General features: G+C 41.4%; 1 protein-coding gene and 1 non-coding gene across 5 annotated transcripts in view; both read right to left on the reverse strand.

The window, feature by feature from the left end:
• Positions 1-1897: 1897 nt before the first annotated feature.
• trnas-aga (transfer RNA serine (anticodon AGA)) lies at positions 1898-1979 on the reverse strand. Its single transcript has one exon. It is a non-coding gene; the product is annotated as a tRNA-Ser (tRNA).
• Positions 1980-2940: 961 nt separating this feature from the next.
• The window catches only part of tmeff2a (transmembrane protein with EGF-like and two follistatin-like domains 2a), a 97651-nt gene continuing 74836 nt past the window's right edge, over positions 2941-25755 (reverse strand). Inside the window, exons 5-10 of one of the 4 annotated variants that reach the window (XM_029459630.1) lie at positions 21416-21512; positions 12631-12779; positions 10778-10825; positions 10429-10555; positions 5993-6151; positions 2941-3705 (exon numbers count right to left, since the gene is read on the reverse strand). In XM_029459630.1, coding sequence (XP_029315490.1) covers positions 3609-3705; positions 5993-6151; positions 10429-10555; positions 10778-10825; positions 12631-12779; positions 21416-21512 — 677 coding nt within the window. In that variant the 3' untranslated portion in view covers positions 2941-3608. Of the gene's footprint in view, positions 3706-5992; positions 6152-10428; positions 10559-10777; positions 10826-12630; positions 12780-21415; positions 21513-25755 lie in introns of all 4 variants that reach the window. The other 3 variants (XM_029459629.1, XM_029459632.1, XM_029459631.1) reach the window with 3 other exon arrangements.

The following is a 25755-nucleotide window of genomic DNA, read 5'->3' on the forward strand; positions in this document are numbered from 1 at the left end:
AGCATAGTTGTTGACTTGTTATTTTTTTAATCTTTCTTAAGTATAGTAATCATAACAAATGCACATGTAATGTTTCAGCTGTCCATATTTAAGACAGCGGTGTAAATTAATTGCACTCTAAAACTGAAGGAGCAAAAATACCGATTACTATAATAACTAATAATGTTGCTTTAAAGGTACAATGTGTGATTCTGAGCCACCTGTTCCAAAGACATAGGGGGCAGTATTCCACCTCTACTACTGGCTCCATACAATCTACATTCATCAATCATCAAAACCATCATTATTAAAAAACAGCTATAGCATGTTAATTGTATTCAAAATGTTAGAGTACTCTTATATGTTCTTTATATTGTGTGTTGTATTCTACAGCTTTATCTTTCTTTTCTTGTGTTGATATATTTACTGTATATGTTTTACTCCTGTGTAAGTCTGTCTGTCTGTCAGTTTAGGACAGCAGGGCCTGGGCCCTACCGGAGGCATGGACACTAAGTTAGTATCCCTCTGTCCCCTACCAGAGGCATGAACACTGAGTTAGTGTCCCTCTGTCTCCTACCGGAGGCATGGACACTGAGTTAGTGTCCCTGTGTCCCCTACCAGAGGCATGGACACTGAGTTAGTGTCCCTCTGTCTCCTACCGGAGGCATGGACACTGAGTTAGTGTCCTTCTGTCCCATGGACACTGAGTTAGTGTCCCTCTGTCTCCTACCGGAGGCATGGACACTGAGTTAGTGTCCCTGTGTCCCCTACCAGAGGCATGGACACTGAGTTAGTGTCCCTCTGTCTCCTACCGGAGGCATGGACACTGAGTTAGTGTCCCTCTGTCCCCTACCAGAGGCATGGACACTGAGTTAGTGTCCCTCTGTCCCCTACCAGAGGCATGGACACATATTCATGTATATAGTTGTATAGCTGTGGATACATGTATATACTTGATGATGGTTGTAATGTTAATTTTATGTTGAAACTTATTTAGAGAGTTCAATGTTATAATATTAGTAGTTATGTTATTATCATAATGTATTAATATTATTATATTGTTATATTATCATGTTTTACTTAGAAGTGTTTTAATATTTTGTTACGTGATTAAAAATAAAAGTTTGGTTCATTCAAGTAACTAGTAACTAGTAACTGTCCAAATGATTGGAGGAGTAGAAAGCACAATATTTTGAATTTTCAATAGTTTCCCAGAGCCCAAGTTGACTTCTTCAAATAGTTTGTTCTGGTTCACCTTTTACAAACCCAAATACAAGAGAATTGATGAATTGTCTTCATCAGGTTGGTGTCTGAGGTCACTCCTGGTTTCCTTATATACAGTCCATTAATCAGGCATGAGGAGGAGTAAGTATGCAAAATAACATCATCCTGTATTTGGTATCTATGGTGATCTAGCAGTCACATGACCGGAATGGACTGTGTATAAGGAAAGTTGACACCACCCTGATGAAACCAAGACAATTATTATTCAAGGGAACACAGCAAAAACTATCCCTGATCAAAATATTTAATGAATGAATTTATAAGAATGAATTTATACAGAATCTACATATGCATAGGGATGTATATAATATTGACTAGCTAAATTGTATTTAATACTAATGTATTGACAGTTCACTGCATTGCAAAAAGTCAATATCTTGAATAAATTCAAGTTTTAACAGGCAACACATATTGTAATCCTCAATCCTGCCGCAGTCGGGATTTGAGATGGCAATCTTGTGGATTTGTTTTCCTTCTCCACAAATGCATAAATAATACTAGACTTTAAAATGCCACAGGGGTCAAAATGGATTGTTTTTTTTTTTTTCTCATTCTCTATTTTCTTCTCTTCCTTCCCCTAACAGACTAACGCTGATGTCAGAGCACTGTAAAGTCTGTCCACTGAGAAAACGATCGTTGTCGGCAGGATTCGAACCTGCGCGGGGAGACCCCAATGGATTTCTAGTCCATCGCCTTAACCACTCGGCCACGACAACACAACTGCTACCCGACTGACTCAATACAATTCTATCAATTCAAATCGATAACTGATAATACTGGACACAACATCTTTGATCACTCCGCTCATATTAACCCCCTGAAGCTGGTAGTAGAGGTGTTGTTTGGCTGTTTGGGTTAGCACAGCACCATCTAGTGGCGGTGGTTGGACATGAACCTGTAGCTGATTGACATTCATTTCTCTTGATATGCACTTCAGTCATACGAGGTAAAAACAAAAAGAGATTAAAAACAGCACGAATGAAAACACTATGGGATGGCGACAATATAACATGAATGCATACTAGAATGGACATGAAATTAAATATTCACTAGTTTTGGGGCTCCCCTCATTTTTGATTTATTTCCTGTGCAACCAAGGCCATTCAGAATTAGTTACAGGCCTCTCACGTTATGGGTGGATGTGGCAGTGGGGTGTGGAGAGGACGCAGTCTGCTGGTGGAGAGATGAAGTGTCTCAGCTGGAGACCAAACAGCTGGACAGAATCAGGTAATCACTCACAATAAAAGCGTGATGACCAGGTTCTGTTCTCTTGCAGTAGGCTGGGTCCAAGGAGAGACTCATACGACTGCAGTCATACAGCTGGACCAGAGAGAGACAAGCTGCACGGGAGAAGGCTCACCAGCAATTGTGTATAGTGCTTGTTTTTGCCTGAAAAGGCTATCGCAGCCTGAATAAACCGTGTTTGTTCGTCGATCCCCTTTTTCCTTCCATCATTTTTACCTCGGTGAAAGCAGGTGTGTCTCACAGTGGATTTGGAAACTGGGTTGAAAACATATTTTCAGAGTGGTAGAGGTGTTCAGATCATTTACTTATGTAAAAGTAGCAAGAAAAAAGTTACAAATTCTCTCTATGATAGAAAGCATCATGACAATAATAATTATCATTGTAAAATAAGTTTTCCAGACCACAAACAAAGAGCGACACAGCATGTTACATTTTGTGATATAAATTATTTATTTACATTTACAGAAAAATGACCCCATCAAGACAATGTAGTAGTAACTATTGGAAATAGAACCCAAGATACAGAAGCTGACGTCGTCGTCGTCACAACCGAACAGAGAGCTCTATAATAACATTGTGCCCTCTGTCAAAGGTCTCCTATAACACAAGGTGCAAGGCATCACGTGTAGCCCACACCCCCACCCCCCTCCCAGACTGAACAACGCACACTGTATTTAAAGCCCGTTACCCTGCTTTGCACTACCCCGCTTTGCTTTACCCCCTCATCTAGAAACGACAGACACCGGCTAGCCCGCCTCTACCAAAGCTCACACATCTAATACGCATTCACACGCACTCACGCTCACATTCAGTATCCTCAATGCCCCCCCCCAACACCTCATGGTTCTTTCTTTCAGAAAAACCCTGGGCGGAAGTGACAAGGTGCAGAAAGACACATCTGCAACTGAGGGGGTTGGAGTCTCATCGCTGACTGGTACGGCAGCTCCGTCTCTGCTGTGCCACCATCCTCCCTGGGCATCCTTAAAGTTCACACTGGGAGGGAGGGCGAGGAGTGAGGGGGAGCAGATCCTACAAGGGGGAACATCGAACGCCACCGCACTCCGTAAAGTGGAGGGGGACTCTGTCCGGTGTGTCTGGGCTCAGATAAGCCGAGTGGAGGCGCGCATGGTGTTCTCTGTACTGAAGTGGACATTGTTCTGCTTCTGCCGGTTGATCCTGTTGGTCCGTGGGCACTTCCTGTGCGGGGAAGAAGAAGGTAAGGGTACAAGAACATACATGTAGGGGTTAGCTAAGGCACTTTGCAGTTGTGAAAGCTCATTCTGATGCAATTCTGATATTTCTATAGACCTCGGTAAAGCCGCTTTCCCACTGGACAAAATAACCCACCAACACCCGGCTCTTGTCTTCAGCGGGAAAGGTTACAACCGCCATTCATTCCCGGGACAAATGACAATGCAGTAGTAACGGTATTTATCAACCAATCACTGTCAATCCTGCTTCTGGTAGTCGCGTTTGTGACACTGAGAATACTTTTCTATTGGCAATGGGAAACGTTTGTAGCATATACGATCTCATTTGGGTGGAAAAAGGGTAAAAGGTTGTCCTGAAATCATTTCTTAAAGGATATTGACAACATCAATATTATTCTTATTGTCACTATGAAAAGACCAAAACCAACAACACATTGATTTTGAATAACTAGTCTGTCTGTGTAGACAAAGCCTGATATTATTCCTCTGTGCCATAGAGCTCCATCGTTGCTCAGAAACACATCAATGAGCCACCGTTGCTCTGGGTGACATGCTCTACTACAATGAACACTGTTGTGTATTTTGGGTGCTCTTAGCACACACGCACACACACACACACACACACATTGTGCTGCTATAATTACTATGTAAATCTTTGTACTGTTAATGCACTAGTTTTAATATCATGCTAGTTTATTTGGAAGTGAGTTTTGTTCTTTTTCTCAGATGTGTCGATCATAGGAAGAATACAGACTCGTGTGGCAACCACATGAGAACTTGCAATCACTAGATGTTATACACACACACACACACACACACACACACACACACACACAGGTGCCAAAGCATAGAGGTGACCTTTTTCCACTCACACGTTTGTCCTGTAAGTGAATGACAAGTCTTTATAATGTAACTAAAATGGAAGGAATCTCTGTATATGCCTGTCCTTCGATGTTTCTCTACAACTGTTTATACAACACACTTTGTGTGTGTGTTGCTGACCCGAGGAAGTGCAGTGTCGAGATCTATTAGTATTAGTGTGTTATGTACACACTGTGTATTGTATTGACAGGGGACCCCTATTAACTGTTACACTGCCGAACGACATGCTGGGTACAGCTGGCTCCCCATCACTCGATACTATATTAAAGTTTGAGATTGTAATCTGTAAATATCTCCTGACGCTCCGCTAGCTGTCAGTTCTCTGTTTGCGCTGAAAATAAATGCTGTATCGAATGTTTGTTTTTTTTACATTCAAAGCTTGAGGTTTTTGGAGAGTTTGCAGGAGAGCAAAATGTTTCTGACTGTAGTGAACATTTTATTTTTTAAAGGATAAACACCAACAAATATGGATTGTAGCAGTCGGTGCATTAATCGAGATTCATTTTTTATGCAAAAATACAGTTTTTTAGCCTCTCAAATATGGAGATTTCCTGCTTTTATATCATATTAAAGTGAATAATTTGGAATTACAAGACATTTAAAGACATTACCCTGGACCTTTTAGAAACTGGGACGCACACTTTGTGACATTTTATAGACCAAACCATTAATTGAGAAAATAATCTGCAGATGAGTCAATGATGAAATAATTGTTGGTTGCAGCCCCATTAGATTTATTCATTCTCCTCGGTAACAAGTGAGAGCGGTGTGATGTTTATGAGGCTGAGTGTTTTGCTAACTTTTGCAATAATGAATTTTGCTGAGCAGCAGGAAACATTTATGGTACAGTAGCTGTACTCAGTGTTTTATCTCACCCTGCCCTTTTACAACTGCTCGCTCTCTCATTTTGTCCCTCCTCCTCCTTTGCTCAGAGGAGCAGTTTTGTCTCAGCCAAAAGTCTTTTAAAATCTTTTATTAAATGTCATAAATTGCTTAGGTCAGCCGGAGGCAGACAAGCCCCAGGCGATATATGTGTGTGGATCTTTACTGTGAATACAAAACGTCGGTTCAAACAAAAGTGTGCTACACAGATATATATCCGTGTATCTGTGCTTGTACGTACATGCTGCATGTTTACTGATGTGTGTGTGTGTGTCCACAGGGGAATTTGTCAGTACTTTCTCTCTGTGGTGTAAGCAAGGTGACCTTTCAGCTGTTTCCTCCAGGCTCAGGAGCTCCACAGCCCTCTTGTGACTCCCAAATACAGACAGCATGGAAAGTACTGCTGCCAGGTTCATTAGTAAGCTGTGTGTGTGTGTGTGTGTGTGTGTGTGTGTGTGTGTGTGTGTGTGTGTGTGTGTGTGTGTGTGTGTGAGAGGGGCATGACTCACCTGGTAATGCAGAGCACCACCACGCAGATGATGACCACCTGGAGTGCTCCAATGATCGAGGCGATGAGGACATAGTGCAGTTTGCCGGAGCCTGGCACCACGTAGAGCACATTGTACTCTTTGATGTCACACTGGGGGCCCCTGAAACCCGAGTGACAGCTGAGAACACACACACACACACACACACACACACACACGCAGGTGAGAAGAAGGAGAGAGAAAGAGTCATTTCTTTGCACTTCTAGACAGGTTAATTATTTGCGTGTTTCTAATGGAGACGTCAGACATTGTGGCTGAACAATGCGTATGTGTGACAGTGCAGCGCCTGCTTTCTCTTTGCTGGGACTGTGTAGATGAACATAACTGATAAGGCTGGCAGTGGGTAAGGCGAGGAGGGAGAGGGACTGTGTTCACACTAAGCAGCTATTCATCATCATTTCCTCTTTGTTTTGGGCCCGTGTCCACACGGAAGCTGCAATTATAGTTGTGCGTTTGGAGGTTACGGCGTAGCTACAGAACCAGGGACGGTAAGATAAGAAAACCTCGTAATAAGTTGGACGCGGTGAATTTCCATTATCGGGATAATTGTGAATATTCTCACAGGAGTGACCTGAAAAAGCTTTTATTTCTGAACACAATGTAAAGTGAAGTAAGTCCCGGATGTTTAAATGTCATTTGAAGAATTTGAAGCATATTTTGAAGATTATGGGGATAATATTGTGAATCCCATTTTTCTCCTCCACGTTTCTGAATCGAGTTGATTATTTATAGTGAAGACAAACAGTAGTGGCAGAAAAGCAAAAGCCCTATTTGCACAGGCCTAGTGTTACCTGGGGACCTCTAGTAATCTGTACAAACTGCAGAGGTCGCCCGTGATCTTAATACTGTGCCAATCTGCCATGCCCAAACACAGAGGTCATGTTAGTCCCGTGTGAATTGGCATCTCAGAGATTTGATAGTCTCCGTGCAGCAGGGAGTCACAGTTTGCCATTTTCAAACACAATTTTAACTGGGCAATATCAACTACATAACAGACAGTCAACAGTGTCGGTGTTTGAGAGGATGAAGAAGAGATGTAGCTGCTTTCATATTGTTCAGGCAGTGCAGAAAAACGACCTGCAAAAAGCTAGCACGCACATCGTCTTCACATGTAATTGGTGTTTTCGGAATTAGGCAGCCTAAAAACACACACACACACACACACACACACACACACACACACACACACACACACACACACACACACACACACACAGATAGAGAGAGACTAACGGAGATGATCTTTGTCCTCAGACGAGCTAAAATGGTTCCCCTTTACTCTCTCTTTCTCTCCCCATCTCCTCGTCTTTCCCTGCTTCCCTGTCTCTGGGGAGGTTGTTACCCACCAACACCTGCACATCCTTGTTTGGTACCCACACACACACCACACACACACACACACACACACACACACACACACACACACAGTCTCCTTCACATTCTCTATACTTTCGACCTGAACATTGCAACCTTGTTTTGTTTGTGGTTTGTGCTCTGTTTCCACACACGCACGCCACTCGCACAGAGACCACTGTACTGTGCTTCCCTTCTCATTAGGACACATAACCTCGGGTTCCTGCAGCCAGTAGGGGGCAGCAGAGACCTGTCACACTCCCTCTCCGCTAAACTCTGCTCTGTATGCAGGAAGAATGTGTGGCAGGGCGATTTGGGACGAGAGAAGTTAGAGAGAAAGGAGAGAGATAGAGGGCGGGAGAGATACCAAGACCCCCTGGCTGCCACACTATCAGGCTGGAAAAGGTGGCAGACCTAAGCAACACACATGTACATTCACTGTGTGTGTGTGTGTGTGTGTGTGTGTGTGTGTGTGTGTGTGTGTGTGTGGTGGGTTTTCATATCGTTCCTCATTGTGCCTTTATGTAAATGCTCGTCAGTGGAGCCTGTGTTCAAGTAGTTTGCACTCAGTACTTTGTGTGAATATGTATGTGTCAGTTGCAGCTGTGAGACTGTTGTTCTGCAAGTGTGTATGTAATGTGTGTGTCTGCATTTCCTTGTATTCCTTTACTTATGAGGCCATAATGCCAAATATCCAAAGTGAGGACATGTGGCCCCTTGTTTCTTCATTGAATATATTCAATTTATGGACTCACTTTTTGTTTAGCCATTGTTTGTATGGGTTTGTATTAACTTTGTGTTCACCAAAGTCGTTGTTGAGATATGGGAATCATTTAAAAGAAACATCTGACGGGGCGAGAAACAAAAGCCCAGGTTAGCCAAACTTCGAATAGTTCTCTTTTGTTTCTCTTTGTTTCTCTTCAAGGTGTTTACCTCCATCACAGTTCACAGAGTGACTTCCAGGCTAAACTGTGCGACACAGTTTCCTCTGCAGTGAGTGATTATTACAGACAGGTTCTGCTAAACTTTTGCTTTAGCCATGTCTGTTTAAAATCTTTATTTGGAGCCTAATAATGTGCAAACCTCCTTTGTAGCTTTCGAGTATGATAAGCCATGACATGGGAAGTTGCTGATGAGACCAATGACGGTGACAGCAGCACGTGGCGTGTTTATAGCCACATATTATCATTCGCAGATACATGACGGTGCACAGAGTGTGGCTTCTACAGATGAAATCATGACCAAATCCAAATGAAACTTGTGAAACAGCATCATAATGTGCGTGGAAAGAGGACTCACCAATATCCTCACTCTGCAGTGACAAATCCAACATGGGATTAATTTGAAGCAGTGCAGCATATTTGCCTGGTCAACAGCCAGATCCAAATACTTCCCCTTCTCAGCACACAGGCTTGTGTTCATACAAGATAAACAAGCCTGATTACAAATAAAAGGGACCCAGCACTTGCTTAGGAATCGCTCAATTTTAAACCGACTAGCCAACTTCCATGACATGTTTTCTTTTTCGGTGTGCGGAGATTAGGGAGGGAGTGCATCATCACATTTGTGCTGCAAATATAGAGACCTCTTGCTTTAGGATTTGTTTATAGCCATAGTACAGTCAGAGTTACAATGAAAAGCCAATAATAGCTTAGATGAATATAGTATAATTGATCATTACATAATAATCCATGCACTGTAGCCCATAATTAGCTACTACAAATAGTCTTATTGAGTGCTACCTATTAAAAACCCATTCAACTCATTATGAGCTAGAAGGGCCAAGGCCGTATCCATAAGTGAAAACTAATGTGTGTATCCGCCCCTTGATATGAATCCGCTTCCAACTGTAATGGGTTCTTCCATAGACCATGCTGCACCCTTCAACCACGGTTCATGAAAATGGGCCGAACAAACAGACAAACAAACAAAAACCCTTGGCGGAAGTGATCTATAATCAATAGTCCCAACTCAATGCATTATGCTAAAATGACACCATATTTAGAAAATAGTGTTTGGTTTACTAACTTTTTTGAATTTTCTAATCTTGTCCTCAAATATTGTGGCATTAACTGTTAAATACATGGGAGTGCTGGTGGTTAAGATGCCAGCCATGTCCATGTACTGTGACTGTCACCTCTGCACTGTCCATTAGAGACTCGCTTGATAACGAAGCTGCGAAGCTGTTTCTTTCCTGTGAAGCTCGTTGTTTCAACTCATTGTGTCGGAGCGCGCTTCAAATAAGGAAAATACCACATGACCGGTGACGTCCGTATCTTCTAACGTTATAAGTATGAGAACATTTGATACCAAGTAATAATGCAATAAAATGAAATAAGCTAATGTAATAAACATCGTTCTCCCTTCACTTCACGACTCGTATGAAATGTTACATAAACATCCACGATGAAGTTAAAACACATGAGCCTAAACTACACCAATAAGGTACATTAATAATAATAATAATAATAATAATAATACATTAAACTTGTATAGCGCTTTTCTAAAAACTCAAAGACGCTTGACAGAGTGAGTGAGACAAAAAAACATAATTCAATAAATAAACAAACAAAAAGGGACACAAGCTTTTGTGTCTTCAAAACTATGAAGGCTGTGAAGGATTTTGGATAATGCATTAGTTCATTATTTTCTTTAATACATCTTCATTTAAAGCAGCGCTTCTGATCAAAAGTATTACCCACTTAATAATAACATGCAGGCTTGTTGAACTTTTATTGCACAAAAAAAAGATTAAAATCATAAAACATCAGTGCTCTACTGATTTGGCCCGTCTTAAGGAGCTGCTATATGTTTCATAAGCCACCAGATGTCCGTGTGTTTGCAGCTTCAAAGCTTTTTCGGCACAAAAAGAAAGAAAGCCTCAAAGCTTCATAAGGCTTCATCCGCCCATCACTACTGTCTTTGAATAAAAGGCCAAGATGCCCAAATACTTAGGTGGGGAAATCATCCACGTTTTCAGTTCGCCCTATCCCGACCCGTGCCTTGTCCTCACAAATATAGCAACATTGTAAGTGTGTTTGTACCTGCAGGAGGGCTGGGCCACGATGCTGGGGAACTGACACTCTCCGTGGACGCAGTAGTTTTTGTAGAGATCTGGACAGGGGATGTACAGGCCGCGGGCCGGCTCCTTCTTCGGATCCTCTTTCTCCTCTACTGCGTAAACACAAACACACACGGGCATACACACATTACTGTACTGCACAAGAAAGACAGATTTCAAAACAGAAGAAGATTTAAATAATAAAAAGGTTAAAAGAAATAATGGACAGAAATGGATGACAAAAAGTCTGAGAGCGACAGACAAAAGATTTGAGTCAGAAATATTGTAGCTTTGAGTGGCAGCACATCCACCATCGTTACACATGCACTCACCTGTGAGGTCGGTCCGTGCGAAGTGTTCATCTCTGGCTTTGATGTCGCCTGAAAGGCCAAAAACACATTCAAACTGATCTCAGGTCACTAACAACCTCTCCTCGAGCTCCAACTCTATTATGAGTTACACATTCAGACTGACGCCAGAGCAGGTAGAATGTGAATTACCTTCTCAACAAAAGGGTTCAATTGGTGTGTGCACCTGTCTAGTTAAAGCGTATTTATGTGAACTATTCTCTTCAAAAGTGAGAAGCCATCTTCCTAAAGCATTAAGGTAGAATGGAGCAGAGCCGGGTAGAAAAGATCAGAGGGAATAATGCATTTCTTGCTCACCTTATTGACGCTGCATTGAATTCCTCTTTTCACAATGGCTAGACAAAATCTCCTTCCAATCATTATCGTTTTATTGCAATTGATTTTTTCCAGTAGCCCGTGAATGTATTCCATCAAACGGAGTGTGTGAAAGTATTTCACGGGGCTATGATGCAAATATTTCTTATTTTCATGTTTTATTGACACCAGAGGAAGATTAAAAGTAATGAAACAAAGCAGCGTTTCAGTGAGATCAGAAGCTCCAGTCTTGGATGTATGACATCCACTTCAGAAGAATCTCATACGAGACTAAATTAATTTGAACATCCACATTTAACATCAACTCAGAGGGGAGAGGCTACAAACTAAACAAGACTGCAGCTACAAAAATGATTCTTTTTTAAAAATGTCCTCCTCCTTAAATCTTTCCTTGATGACAACTTGAGGTTTTAATGATACAACACTTCATTTTATGAACATCTGATGCTGCAAGTGTATAAACAAAACAAACAATGTTCAATCAGTACTTTTCCTTGTTCTGGATACGATGAGCTACAGTAGAAAGCAGAATTACAATGTTTCCCAAGAATATGACACATGGGGAAATAGTATATCTCAGCAATGTGACATGTTGTGTTACATGAGGTCTATTTTCCCAGGTCTTGATCCCTCAGTTTCTTGACATTTGTTTCTCTCTCCACTTTCCCTGATTGAAACAGAATGCGTGGAGCAAATCGATCAGGGTGGTCCGACCCAGAAGGTGTAAGGTGGGGGAATACAGATTTCATTTGTCTTCCAGAGCTGGTTAGCCCTGATTGCTTTACCCCCCATTACTTCTCAAAGCCTACATCTTGGTTCTCACATCTCGATCAATTGCCCTGTCTGTCCCGGGTGGATGCAGAGCCAATCGAATGCTTGCAAACGTACCCCTACACAATAAAAGCCCTCCCTCGACTGCCTCTCTTTCCACCTGATGACAGATTTAGCTAGATTTTGTAATTTGTTTAAAGCAAAATGAGTCCAAATAAGGAGAAATTAAGATGTTGATAGATCACACCTGCAATAAAATGAAATAAAGGAACATAAGATTTATTATTTTGATTATGTCTGCTCCCACGTGCGCTAGCAATAGGACACGGTTCAGGGACTTAAAAAGAGCTTAATAAAATAACTTTATCCCTCGAACCGTGAGAAATAAATACTGCACCCAAATAAAAGATACTACACTAAAAAGGGGGGATTACCGTTCAGTAAAATGATCAATATACGTAGTGGAGAAGGATGTGGAATTTGGGGATTATCTTTGCACACTATTCCAAAATATAATTGAGTGAAAATATACGTAATACTGAAATGAGCTGCGGCTGGAGGGAGATATACAATCATGCTGTCTGCATTTAGCTCTGCAAGCTGCCTCCTTCGCCTCCACGGCCTCCCTTCCCCCCGAAGTGAACACCTGCCCGGGCAGTCGGATTGACGGCTTCCGCTGCGTGTGTGAAGGTGTTGTTGTGTCTTTGAGAGTGAGTGTTTGTGGGTCTGACCTTGGCAGTGGCCCAGGTACTTGACCTCGATGCGTTCCTGCTTCTGACAGGACGCCTCCTTCACCTGGCAGGGGTTGTCATAGGAACGTCCGTCTGAGGCACACACCGGGTTGAAGCTGATGTGGGAACAGTCGATGTTGCAAACACACCTGCGGTAGCAAGAAATCACATTAGAGTCATACTTTTATTTAGTATCTGTCAAGATCTAAAACAAATTAGATCTGAAGTTCTTAATACTGAGAGACTTGCGTGTGTGTGTGTGTGTGTGTGTGTGTGTGTGTGTGTGTGTGTGTATGCGAGGGACACAGACTGAAATTCGTTTGGGGATTAAAAATGAGACAGGAAAAAAAACAGTACAGCGTGCACTCAGTCAGGACGTTGGACCATGCATAGTAATCCGGTTTTGGCACATTCAATCTGACACAATAGCAAAATGGATTTAACTTTGCAAAAAAAGAGACAGGCTGCACAGAGGGCTTGATTGACGAATGATGTATTCCTACAATGGCGGGAAGCAATTAATAATAAAAGAATTGTAGATAACACAAAAAAACTAAACAGCCACCATTCATTCTAAAGCTGTCAGTTATTTTAGATAACATTGGAAATATCTTAAATGGAAAATAATAACTTATAGGCAAATACTATCATCACACTGAAACAGCTTGGTGAAAGAAAAGTCACTGAAGATTGCGGAACAGCTTGTTTCTGGTTTTATGCCATGTCTTTTTAATGTCCTTCAACAAAACCTACAAATGATCTGGAAGAAGATGAGGATGACTGCAGAGCTTTGGCTCTGAGGCCACAGGCATGTGTGGTGTGTTATTGTCAGAGCTGAGCACTAAAGTGTGGCCTACATTACCTTCAAATGGAATGGAAATTCTCGGTTATTTCCACAAGCAAGTTATAATCACTGATAGCCTGTTTAAAATGAATGCATTTACTGCTCGCAGCTGATGAGAACTTTAAATGCGAGTTGTTTGATTTAAAGTTTGGGAAAGCTTTTCTACACAACCGACTAAAAGTCAAATTAAAAGTGTGCTTGTTTTTGTCTTAGCTGCTGCTTACACCCATATGCTTCTTCTCTGTATATTGAATCAGTTGCTTCCTTCCATGTAACGGATGTTTCTGGCATTGTTTGGGGCAGAATGTAATGCATTAATTTCTCAGTGACTCAGGCGCTCACTTGATGCTTTTAGCTCGCTCAAATTAACCAGGCAATTTGCTGTTGCACCACAATTTTCGGCATTCTGTGTTTGTCTCTCTGTGTGTGGGCTACTCTACGTGTGCGACATCGGCACAAATTACAGAGAGATAGAGAGAGTCAGCACATACACCTGCGTGTGTGTGCATACACATTTGTATGTGTGTGTGTGTGTTTTGGCAAACGTGTAGTGTGACCCTTAAGTTTGTGGCAGGCCTGATCAGCAGAAATTACACCCAGATTGCCTTCCCCAGACAGTTGCTGCTGAGTAGCACTGAACGCTAGATTCTGTAATTATAAATCTGTCATTATTCTCCCAGTTTTCATTTTCCCCTGGTGCCACGCTCTCAGTAAAGCACAGGCATTCAGCTGTCTTCAGCTGCACACAGGCACACGCCACCCACACACACACACACACACACACACACCTTCTCAATCAGCCATGATGATTCGTACTGCTGACATTGACGTTGATTGAAACGCCGTGCAGCAAAGCGTGGCAGTGCTCAGCTACTGTTGTAATGATGGATCAGCAAAGTAAGAATGATGTGAAGAAAGGCTTCGTTATGCATCGAAGAAGACCCTGTTCCCACATGACACCGAAGGTGAGCCGATGCAGCTCAGAATGACGTGCTACTGCAGAGGGTTACACAGAGAGACTGTAACAACATGACTTAAAGGGTCAATTCACCCACATTACAAAAAACATATACTCTGTCTCAACCCAAGACAATCTTAAGCCCATTTTATTTGCTGAGGTTTTAAGATGTCTGGCCCTAAGACCTTGCTGTCAACAGTTTTAAATGGAAATGGATAAATAGTCGAGAAAATAACTGTTGACAGCATTTTCTGTGTATTATCCTGAGAAGTGAGGAGGAAAAATGACAGAAATCAGAGATATAGCTTCATCAAAACACAGATCCAATGCAAACTTTTGAGACAATTGGCAAAATTAGATTTAAAAAACAATATTTTCAACACTCTCTCACTCTGTGTCTCTGATGTGCGTCTGTCTCTCGATAGCTTTTTTATTGATTTACTAATGGCGAGCTTTTCACTGAAAAAAATAAAAATCCTGAATTAGAAGAAATGTCAGACTCTACCATATACAACACTGCCTGAAAGCTTTACATTGAATTTTCAGTATGAAAACACAAAGTGAGATCATAAAATGTACCGGTGGCAAAATAGATCTCGCAGCAGCTAATTTAAAAGTGCACTGGCTCCGAACTCCTCTTGGTTGAAGGCCTAAGATATTTAATTTACAAGGACATGTGCCCGTATAATATTGTAAAAAAATACTACATTTAGGATACTGATCTGTTTATATGCAAACAATAACGGTTTGGAGCATTTATGCAAAAAACTAAAAGTTCCCAGTCGTTCCCATGGTAACTGTTGTTGGTGTCATTTTCTCGGGTATTTCTTATTCAGTATTTGATGTGAATTTTCTCTTAGTTACAGATAATTAAAACATAAAATATATATAAAATATAAAATATCAAACCCTGTTTAATCATAACTAAATAGATTTATACTGAATGGAATCACAATATATTGTATTGTTACTAGGGCTGTCAAGCGATACACAACATTTATCTAATTAATTACAAGCGTTGTGATTAATTTATCCCATATATCAATATTTGCTGTTGGAGCTCCATGCGACTGAGTTGGTTAATCTGTCAGAGGTAGATTTACTAATTCTGCTTCTGAACGCCTGGTCGAGAGCTTTGACAAGGCTGGTCGCTCACCTTGGTGCTAGCTAGCTCCGAGCTAGCTGCTCTGAGATGATATGTCAGGCTAAAAGTTCTCCGATGATACGGAAAAAAGAATTCTGCACCGGAATCGCACAGAATGGTGTTCCTATCTACAGTTCCATCCGGGCGTTTATTAAATGTAAATTTTCCATTCACTGGGCCAAGTAGCGTTTTCTCATCCGCTTCATCGTGTTGACGATGTCACCTCATGACGATGTCGCTGCTGTGGCCGCGCCGCGCCGTTGACGTAAAGAGTCAAGGGGCGTCTAAGAGCGCTAATTTTTTTGTTGCGTTATTTGTTTCTGTGATTAATTAATCGAAATTAACGCGTTAATTCGACAGCCCTCATTGTTACCTGTCAAGGAGGTTATGTGTTTGGTTCGGTTGGTTGTCACTCAACAGAATTACGGTAAAACTACTGGCCCAATTTTTATAAAACTTGGTAGAAGGGAGTAGCGTGGTCCAATAAACAACCCATTATATTTTGAGTGTCCTTCTAGTTACAAATTTACCTACCATCAGTTGTTTTCATCAGATCATGGACAGTGTACCTATAAGTGTCACTTCCTCTAAGAGGATATACTGTATGCCCCTCCTTTCATTGCATTAAGGTGGGTGCAAATACCACACAGTTAAAGCCAAAAGTATCTGCACAGCTAGATACCACATGATATTTTTAACCTTTAAAGATTATAAAACACAGACTCTAATTTAGCAATTGCCCCCCTCAAGACAAGATTAGGTTTATAATTAAAGTGTGCGTTATCATACAAAGTATCTAAATGAGAATACTGTTATCATGAAAGGAGGCAGCAAAAAGAATTGTGAGGAACTAAGAATCTATGAATCTTAAGAGCCTCTGAGCTAAAAGGAAATTTCCACACAGGGAGTATAGGCTGAGCACTACACACATGTACATGTATACGTGCACATTACCCCCCACAGCCTCCCATCGTAAAGGCCTTTCAGAGTCTCAGCCATCCCAAGAGGCCGCTGTTGGTCGGTGGGCTTCATACATTTTTAATGAGGCCTCTCACTTTCTCCACAATAGGCACTATACTGCTAGACTGCAGTGCGTCAACACATCCTAATGCTACTCGCACACACACTTGAACACCTGCAGACAGGCGTTCATATACATGCGTTAGACAGCGATCATTTCGTGATAAACTCCGTTTTCCCCCCTTTTTCTCTCACACACACACACACACAGCAAATTATTCTTTCACACCTTCTTCTGCACGCATGTAGAGAAGTGTTAGTGGTGCGTGTGAATGCGTGTACTATATATCAGACTGTGTATGCCACATGTGCACGAGGAATCTTTCTTAGCAGGATGTGTCGTATTGATTAGTTCCCTGCAATTATTACCCTCCCATCAAAGCCCCCCGCCCCCAGACTGTCTGCTGTCTACCAACTGAAAAGGCCACTTTACACACACACACACACACACACACACTCACACACACACACACACACACACACACACACACACACACACACACACACACACACACACACACACACACACACACAGCAGCTGAGGTCAACATATCTAATGACTGCCTTGTGTTGTGTACAAATCCTCAGTAGCAAACCGTATTGCAACTGAACATAGCATTGATTTTCATAATCCTTAGCCTCAAATTTCACTGTAATCCTTTGAAAAAATAAGAAAGCTCAGCAAACAGAAATAAAATGGAGAAAGAGAGAGGAGGGGGTATGCAGTATATATATATATATATATATATATATATATATATATATATATACAATATAGATATGTATATAAATGATTTGAGTAAGACCACACACACGGAAATATTATTGAAGTGCTTTGTGGCACTAAACATTGTGAAATCAGTGATCATGGGTGGATAGCTGATCGGGTCTCCAGGGTACGGACCCAAAGGCCCAAGGGGTCAGGAGGCTGTTATTGTAAGTTGAGTATGTGGAGTTCTTGTTGAAAAGGCAATCAAAAGACTACAAAGAGATGCAAAACAACCACAATGATACTCAAAACAAGTGCAAAGAGTCACAAAATAATAACAAAGCAATGTAAAAAGACTACAAAGAGTCACAAAACAACCTCAAAGAGACTTCAAAAGTCACACCGCAACCACACAAAGATGCTAAACCTCCACCAAGAGACTCAAAACAAGTGCAAGGAGTCACATCCACAAAGAGATACAAAAGGACCAAAAAACGGCCACAAAAAGACAAAAAAAATCATAAAGAGATGCAAAACAACTACAAACAGATGCGAATCCTACACAAAGAAAACACAAAATGACCAAGAAGAGGCGTGACTCAACCAACGCAAAACAAAACCACCACAGATTCATTCTGCGTGTCTTGTTCGATGTAGGTGGGGGGGAGGGCTTGTTCACGTCTATGCCCAGTGTCCCGTTGTCTCACAATCTGAATGTCAGTAATGTGTGGAGGACTTCCAGTGGATTTTCTGTATACTGTGTGTGTGGATGCACCCAGCTCAACGACAATAAAGACAGTCTCCCACTTTGCCTTTTGGCCTGTGACTTGTCGTGTGTCTGGCTTTTCATTGACATTCTCTCTTGCTTTCCTAAGAATGGGCTTTAATAAGGACACAAGTGCCAGCTTTGAAAAGCCCCTCCCTCCTTTCTCAGTATGTGTAAAGCCAGCGTTCACACAACAAGTGTCCCTCCAGCCTCTCCCCATGATCAGCTCGCTATTTGCTCCTTCTCTGCTTTAATTCTATCAACACTGATGGGTGCTATTGATGGGTTGAAAGCATGAGTTTTTCTGAGTAATTACAGTTTTACACCACAGATGGATCTAAATGGCTTTTTGCGACACTTTATTGATCCTTGAGGGGTAAATTGGTCTTTTTTGCCGGCCGCCTGCCTCCAGAGTACAGAGAACTACAGAAGATGGTGTAAGGATAGCAAGACTCTTCGCTGCAGCGGGGGCCAAAATAGGTTCAACCAACATACAGTGATTCAATCACATCACTGAGCACATTTTCTTTTCCTCTTTTGAATCCAGATCGTTAGTCATTAATGATGATAATTATTTTATGCTGTCAAATTGTAGAAGCATAATAATCAGGTGTAAAAAGTTTAACAAAAACATGGAAATGTATTGATGTTATGATGCAGTGAAGAGCAGACTGATGGTTTATTTCTCTAAAGCATAGGTCCGCGGAGGTACTGCAGGGGGGTCGCCAAAATGTTTATAGATAAAGCAATAAAAAATAAAAAAATCTTTTTTTTATTACAATTTAATTTTTTTGCTTTGCCATTCACATTCCCTCCTCCGCTGTACTTTGCGAAGGGCGGCGACACACACCTACACTCAGAGACAGAGTGGAGGAAAGGAGAGGGGTGAACTAAAATACATTTCCGCCAGGTTGAAGACCCCTGCTCTAAAGGCAACATAGAATGTTGTTGATGCCTCCAGCAGATACAAGCGTCTCAACATTTGTTTACATTTTGAAAAGTAATGCATTCACGAATGGTGGGTTTAATAACCCTTCGAGCCTGGTTCCAGACCTCTGAATTGCTGCTCACATTGCTCAGCAAATCAAAGATGTTAATGTTGGGGGCAATCACCCGCAGCACTTTTTACGTGGGATTAAGAATGTGGAAGTCATCTTCCTATGCCAAAGACAAACAAATAGTACATACAAACAGAAAAATGGTGACTAGCATTGATGGGATCGACGCAGCTGCAAAGGTTGTTGAAAATATTCTAAACATTAAACACTTAAAAAGATAATGATTATTTTTAGGTGGGTCTTTCTTGTAGGTTGCTAAAATACGTCTTTGCTGCGGCCCCGTCCACAGCAGTACATTGCTTAGCTTCCTGCTGGTACTCCTGTCTGTTTCTCCAAACTGGGAGCGTGATGATTGTCATCTCCTGTTGTAATACACTGACTATAGATAAGTACCTCATACAACCCCACTTCAAAACATCCGCACTATCCCTTTAAATGACAAGATTGATAGCACTCATATCTGAGAATGGTATCGATCTTCTGGTTTCACTCTAGTAAAGTGATGAAGCGGATTTCCCAAAATGTAAAAACAACTAATTTAAAACTGAATATTATTGGATCAACACGACAAAAGTTAAGTTAACTGCTCTTTGCACCTCTTCTATGTTGGCTGGAAAAAACATCGGCAGGATGGTTACATCACCCATGACTGATTGGGGCTAAATGAAAAAAAACAGAACAGTCCTAAACAAAACGTGACTAACATGAATAAAACGCCAAACTGAATACTGAATAAATAAAATGGTACTTCATTCTGATTAGCAGACTACCTTGAGTCCCACATACCCTAAAACCCTTTATATAGTGTCTTACACCTCACTTTATCTTGCTTTTGATTACAGTCATGTCTCCACTCATTGTTTGATTAACTGACGGTTTTGTTTGATTAAAAATCAACTTCCGCCTGATTGGAACAACCTGTCATTTTAATCAAAAATGATCCTATGCTACACCAGCAGTTGGTTTGGTTTGATGAAAATTACCTGCTGTTGGGTTGCAATCACTTGTCTGATTATTCGCCAGAAATATTCTTGTCAAAACACCTCGGGGCTTTTGAAAGATTAAAGTGTTTCCATTTTACAAGAAGAAATATTCATTTGTCTGTTCATGTAAACCGCTTTCTTAACGAGATACATTATTGACTTTGGCTGCGTCTCTTGTCTTACCCATTGTCTTCTTATTGTGGGGGCAAACGTCCACTGTATATGTTGTGTAATTGCCTTTGTTCCATTTATGCTGCACATGCTTGAGGCTCCATTTTCTTTTATGTTTTCAGTCTTGTGTGTACCCATCATCGACAGTACATTGGACTGTTGTGACCTTATGAATTCTTCCTTGGGGGATTAAGAAAATGGCAATAAATCCATTTCTGTGTTTTAGTAGAATATTAAGGTGCATTTGTGAAAGTGGGTGGCATCAGGAGGAGTGGACTCCAGCTGTTTGGTATTTGCAACAAGGCTCAGAATGCATCATGAAACCATTCGTTGGCATTACGGTTATTGCACACTCGGGTACATTATCTTTCCATTACATCAGGCGGTTTGATAGAGTCATACTCTCAGGGCACTTCTAATTTCTAGCAGCACGTCTGGGATTTCTTATAAGCACTGCCCTTCCTTTTGCTGATACCAGCTGATCTTTGTTCCACAACAAATCAGTATCAGTGTTGGTTCATTTGAGGTCCATTCATGCTGTAGAAAGCAAATACAGTGATGCGACAGTCTGGTGCTGGAAACAGTTCACCAGTTGAGGCTTCATCTAATTGGGCTCTGCACCCGCGTGTTTATTATGTACCCCTGAGGATGTTTCTTTTCTAATGCATGTGGGGGAGCCAATGACATACCTTCATCCGTTTCATCTGCAATAAACGGTTAAATTCATGACAAACGTTATTTCTTCACTGAACTAGTTTCCCTTGTGTGAGTCAAAGTCATTTTTGGCCTGACATTGGCAAGTCCTGTAAGGATAGTAATTGGATTTCCAGAATAAGCGAAAATCTCCTTTCTCTCGGTGCCCTGCTCCAGTAATTGGGGTTAAATGAAATGGTCAACCATGCACTAAACCTCAGTGGGTGTTCAGCGGCGGATGTGTGCCTGTATATAAAGAAGAGTTCTAATCTAAAGTCTTAGTGTTCATACTTACTAAAATGTTTGAAATGACAAATATAGGAGGTATTTCTTTGATAGAAGATGTCAAAAAGGTGTGAAGCTGACTTGAGTCTAGCTGTGTAAGTCAACTGGTGTCACATGGCTTTGACAAAAAGGGATTTTGTATGTGCAAACTCACCAAACATCCTCTGCGTCCACATCGCATTCAGCCCCAAACTGGCAAATATCGCAGGTGGACGTTTCCTTCTGCGCCGTCTCTGCTGAGCCATCTTCTCCTAAAGGTGACAGAAAGAGAAAGAGTTTAACGCGTGTTTCTTCCGTGACAGATTTGTAACAACGTGTCTGTGGCTATATTTGTCTCAACACCCGACTGGTTCATTCAGAGGGAGTACAAACCTGTAACAAAGGCCCGTAACAATACACCTCTCACAATGCAATGTGACCGTGAGAAATCAGCCTTGGACAACTCAAGCACATTTATATTCTACCATATCTCACCATAATCCCACCTGAAGCCATCTCCTTTATCCTTTCACTCCTTCCCTTTTCCCCACCCTACTGACTCTCCTCGCCTGACTCTCATCTATCACTCCCAATATCCCCACTGATCTTTCTAGAGTCCTTCTTATATTTCATCACGCTGATTTTCTTGCGCTGTGAGTGCGCCTCCTTGGTGGCGGGATGGGTACTGGCGTCAGGCTTATGGTGGCTTATGGGCCCCGGTGCACATCACGCCTCATGAGCGGCCGAGGGGGACAAGGAAGGGAGAAAAAAAAAAAGCAATCTGGCCAATCTCAAATTGCATTCTCCTACCACAGAGGACTCCTCCAGTCTCTGCACACTTTTGCTCTTCTTCTCTTTCCCCTCGGCCCTCTTCTCCATTAGAAAAGCTCTATTTTTAAACTTACTAGAGCCCATGAGGACAACTATGGAAAAGAAGACAAAGAGGTGGAACTTGGCATCATTTCCACAAGTCATATCTTTAATCTCCCCAACACATACGCACTGATGCCACCATGCATTGCTCCCTTGTGTCGCCACTTTCATTTCCCCTTCTGAAACTGTTGTCATTCCTTGTGATCCGCTGGATGGACTGGAAATAACTCTGGTAGAGAGGTTTAACCTGATTTTCCACAGGGTTTGATGCCTATTTTAAGGTCAAAATCAGTTAATGTTTCTTTGCTGTCTTTCATAGTTGAATCTGGTTAGCATGTGACTTTCCTTCTCCATAACTCTCAGCTTGGGTTGTGAGAATGAAGCTGTTGGGATAATCTCAGCCAACAGCTTTATTTGCCTGTGTCCAAACACACAATGAGGCCTTCAATATTGAAAAGTTCCTTTGCTTTCTTTTCCTTTTGAAGCGGTGTCTGAAGCGGCAGGTGTTGGAAGGCAGCCATGGCGGTGAGACATCATGTCCCCTGAATGTGGAACATTTGCAGTCAGGTGGCAAGATGTACGTTCTGTATTTACAGCTTTGGTTCGCTTTACCTTCAGGTCACAGGACTACAAGGTGTGAAAGCTGCGTTGGCACGTAGCCCACCAGTGGAGCCTGAACGCCCAATCGTCTTTAGTGTTCCCAGCAAAAAGCCATTTCAGCAAATACTTTCATTTATAATTCTAGATTTTAATCTGCTCAAAGTTTCACCGCAGCTTCAGACATTCAGACATTTTCTCTAAAGGTTTCACTCTTTGATAAGATAATTAAGCAGCTTTCTTGTACAGAATAAAGTGAAGGAGTCTCAAAATAATGGCCTGTAAAATCATTTTTGGCTTATAGTTTCACAGCAGTGAGGAGGTAGAAACCTTTTATGATATTTAGTCAACCTCATCCTGTTTTTATTTACTTCAGTTTTAGTTGACTAAAGGTCTGGGCATTGTAGTCTTTTCTTAATCAAAGAAAATTGTACTGAAAACTAAAAAATAAAGAAACATGTAGTAACATATATGCTGTTGTAGCTTCTCAATAGTGAGTTTATTTTAAGTTTGTCTCATGTCAGCTAGAGTACTTTTATTCCTTAGTATGGTTCATGCTCCTAAAACTCTAAACTCACCATAATGCAACTGGATAGCATATTTTCTCCCTACATGTCCATGTCCTAAGCAAAATAGATAAAGTTCCCCTTCTAAACTCACTAAAGCCACCAATCCCTACAAACCCATGTTTCTTAATTCATATACTTTCAAGGTGTGTTGTCCGTCTTGTTCAAGTGTTCAAGTGTGCATGGCAGTTCAATTACATGGGCTTGTTTTATTGTCTCACATCAGAGTTTAAGGTAGATGCTGGGACTGCAGCTGATTGAATTAGCCAGTTGTGACACTTTGACCACTGACGTGAATGTAATTTCCCTTATTTCCACCCGTCGTGTATGTCATGGTGTGTGATATTTTCACTGGGCTCTCGCGGGCACTGGAGTAAGTCTCTTGTGCTGCTCTGTACTGTCAAATGATCAGCTCCACATAAAGGCTTGTGGGCAGGCAAGCATGTAAGCTCTCCCACGACTCTCCTCTCCTGCGAGAGAGAAAGAGGGGGGGACTGTACACGATTCTGTAATGCCTGCTTGTATTTCTAACACGTGTGCTTGTCCATGCATGACGCAAATGCCAACAATGTCTCCTTTCCCTCTTTTTTGTGTCCTCTGCTCGCTAACACTACAGCTAACACGTCTTGTATGCACACTCTTGCACACACTCTTCCCCATACATGGTCCTGCAGGCACAATTACCAAAGGCGACTGGGGACATGCAGTGTTTTCCACTCCTCAAATCCCCGATAGAGTCTCCTGTAGCACTAACACAACCTCTCCTCTGTTTCTGCGTCTGCTAATCCCTAGAATCAGGGGACTGGGGGTGGGTAATGACTGAAATGATTAGCCCATCTACTGCCCCCGCGATCACCCCCCACCAGCTCCTACATCACCTCGTATCGATCCATGCTCGGGCCAGACCGGTCGAGGAGCCTCCTCCGTGACTACTGTCCTATAGCCTCACCTTCATCTCCATCAAATCCTTTCTTCCCTTTGTTCCCTTTGTGTTAAGCAGTCCATGTTAATAAACACAATAATGTCTCCTAAGCGTAGCTTTTGTGTGACTCTCGCACAACAGGAACAGGGGAGATGAAAAAGAGAAAATAAATAAAAACAAGATGAAGTTACCAGGAAGAGATGAGCAGGATAAGAGATAAAATGACAGAGTAGCAAAAAATGGTGGATCATTAACAAAGGTGCTGTAGAGCTTCCAATGCGGGGTTAAGGAGTGTCTTTAATTCCCTTACTGGTGTCTGGAGCTTGGCCACGCTGTTAGGGGAGACACCCCAGGTGAATAAGGTAAACACTTTAACTAATCTGAGTTTAGTGTCCTGTAAATCTGTAACCTGTATGGTACTGTTACCATCTGATCAGGTCTCTCTTGAGAATGAGACCCTGTGTTTCAATGAGACTTTACCTGTATAAATTAGGGCTGTCGAATTAACGCGTTCATTTCGATTAATTAATCACAGAATAAATAACGCGACCAAAAAATTAACCCAGATTAATCGCGCTCTTAGATGCCCTAGTATAAATAAAGGCTAAATATAAAATTAAAATAGATATCACCAGTTGATTAATTACATTAAGACGATTTTATATTTAATTACAAGTTTTCTGAAATGTTTTATTTTAAATATGCAAATTAGGCGTTAGCTTATCAAGTATGTGTTCATTCGCATCATTTTCAGAAAAGATATCCGAACATTGGATAAAAGCAGGTTAAAAACTATTGTTACATTTTGTTGAATGTTTTTTACAGGGGGTATTATGGAGATTCTTTACATCCCTCCATCATGTCAACAGCCATAAAAAATAAAATGCCTCTGTGTTTCTAGGAATAAAATGTTATATAAATGAGGCTATGAATATGAAAGATGTTTTCTTCTCACTAGTCTGAAAGAACACATTTTATGGAGGCCAAAAAAAACCAAAACATAAAAACAATAGAAGTCAACACTGTGACTTCTACGTAACCCCGAGATTCCACTGGCCATGCGCTCACCCACCTTCGCCCACAGAAATGGGAAAGGTTTTTACTGCTACTGTAAGTTGTAAAATAAAAGCAGGAACAGCCACACTGTGCACTGTGATGATATATCAAATTATAATAAAATGGAAATAAATGAATGTGCATTCCCATGTGCAAGTACAGTAGCACAGCTGTTAGCTGGAGCTGTTAGCTAGCTCACTGATAAATGATCTCTAGGAACTCCAATTCTTTATATTACTTTCCTCCAGACTTCTCTTTGTCTCCATATAACTCCAATATATTCTATTCCAGCAGCCCACTACGAATCCATATTTGTTCATCTCCGCCCATGTTTTTCTATCAACCTTATCTGCACATGCAGCTTGCATTCAGTCTGTATACACCTTGAGACTAGTTTATGAAAAGTACCAACCAGAGAGCAAGCATGTCAACTACATCCACAATGCATTCAGAGGGAAGACTCTGTATAAGAGCTTTACCAACAGTCATCCTTCTGATATA

The sequence above is a fragment of the Cottoperca gobio genome, chromosome 21 (genome assembly GCF_900634415.1).
Source record: "Cottoperca gobio chromosome 21, fCotGob3.1, whole genome shotgun sequence".
Lineage (NCBI taxonomy): Eukaryota > Metazoa > Chordata > Actinopteri > Perciformes > Bovichtidae > Cottoperca > Cottoperca gobio.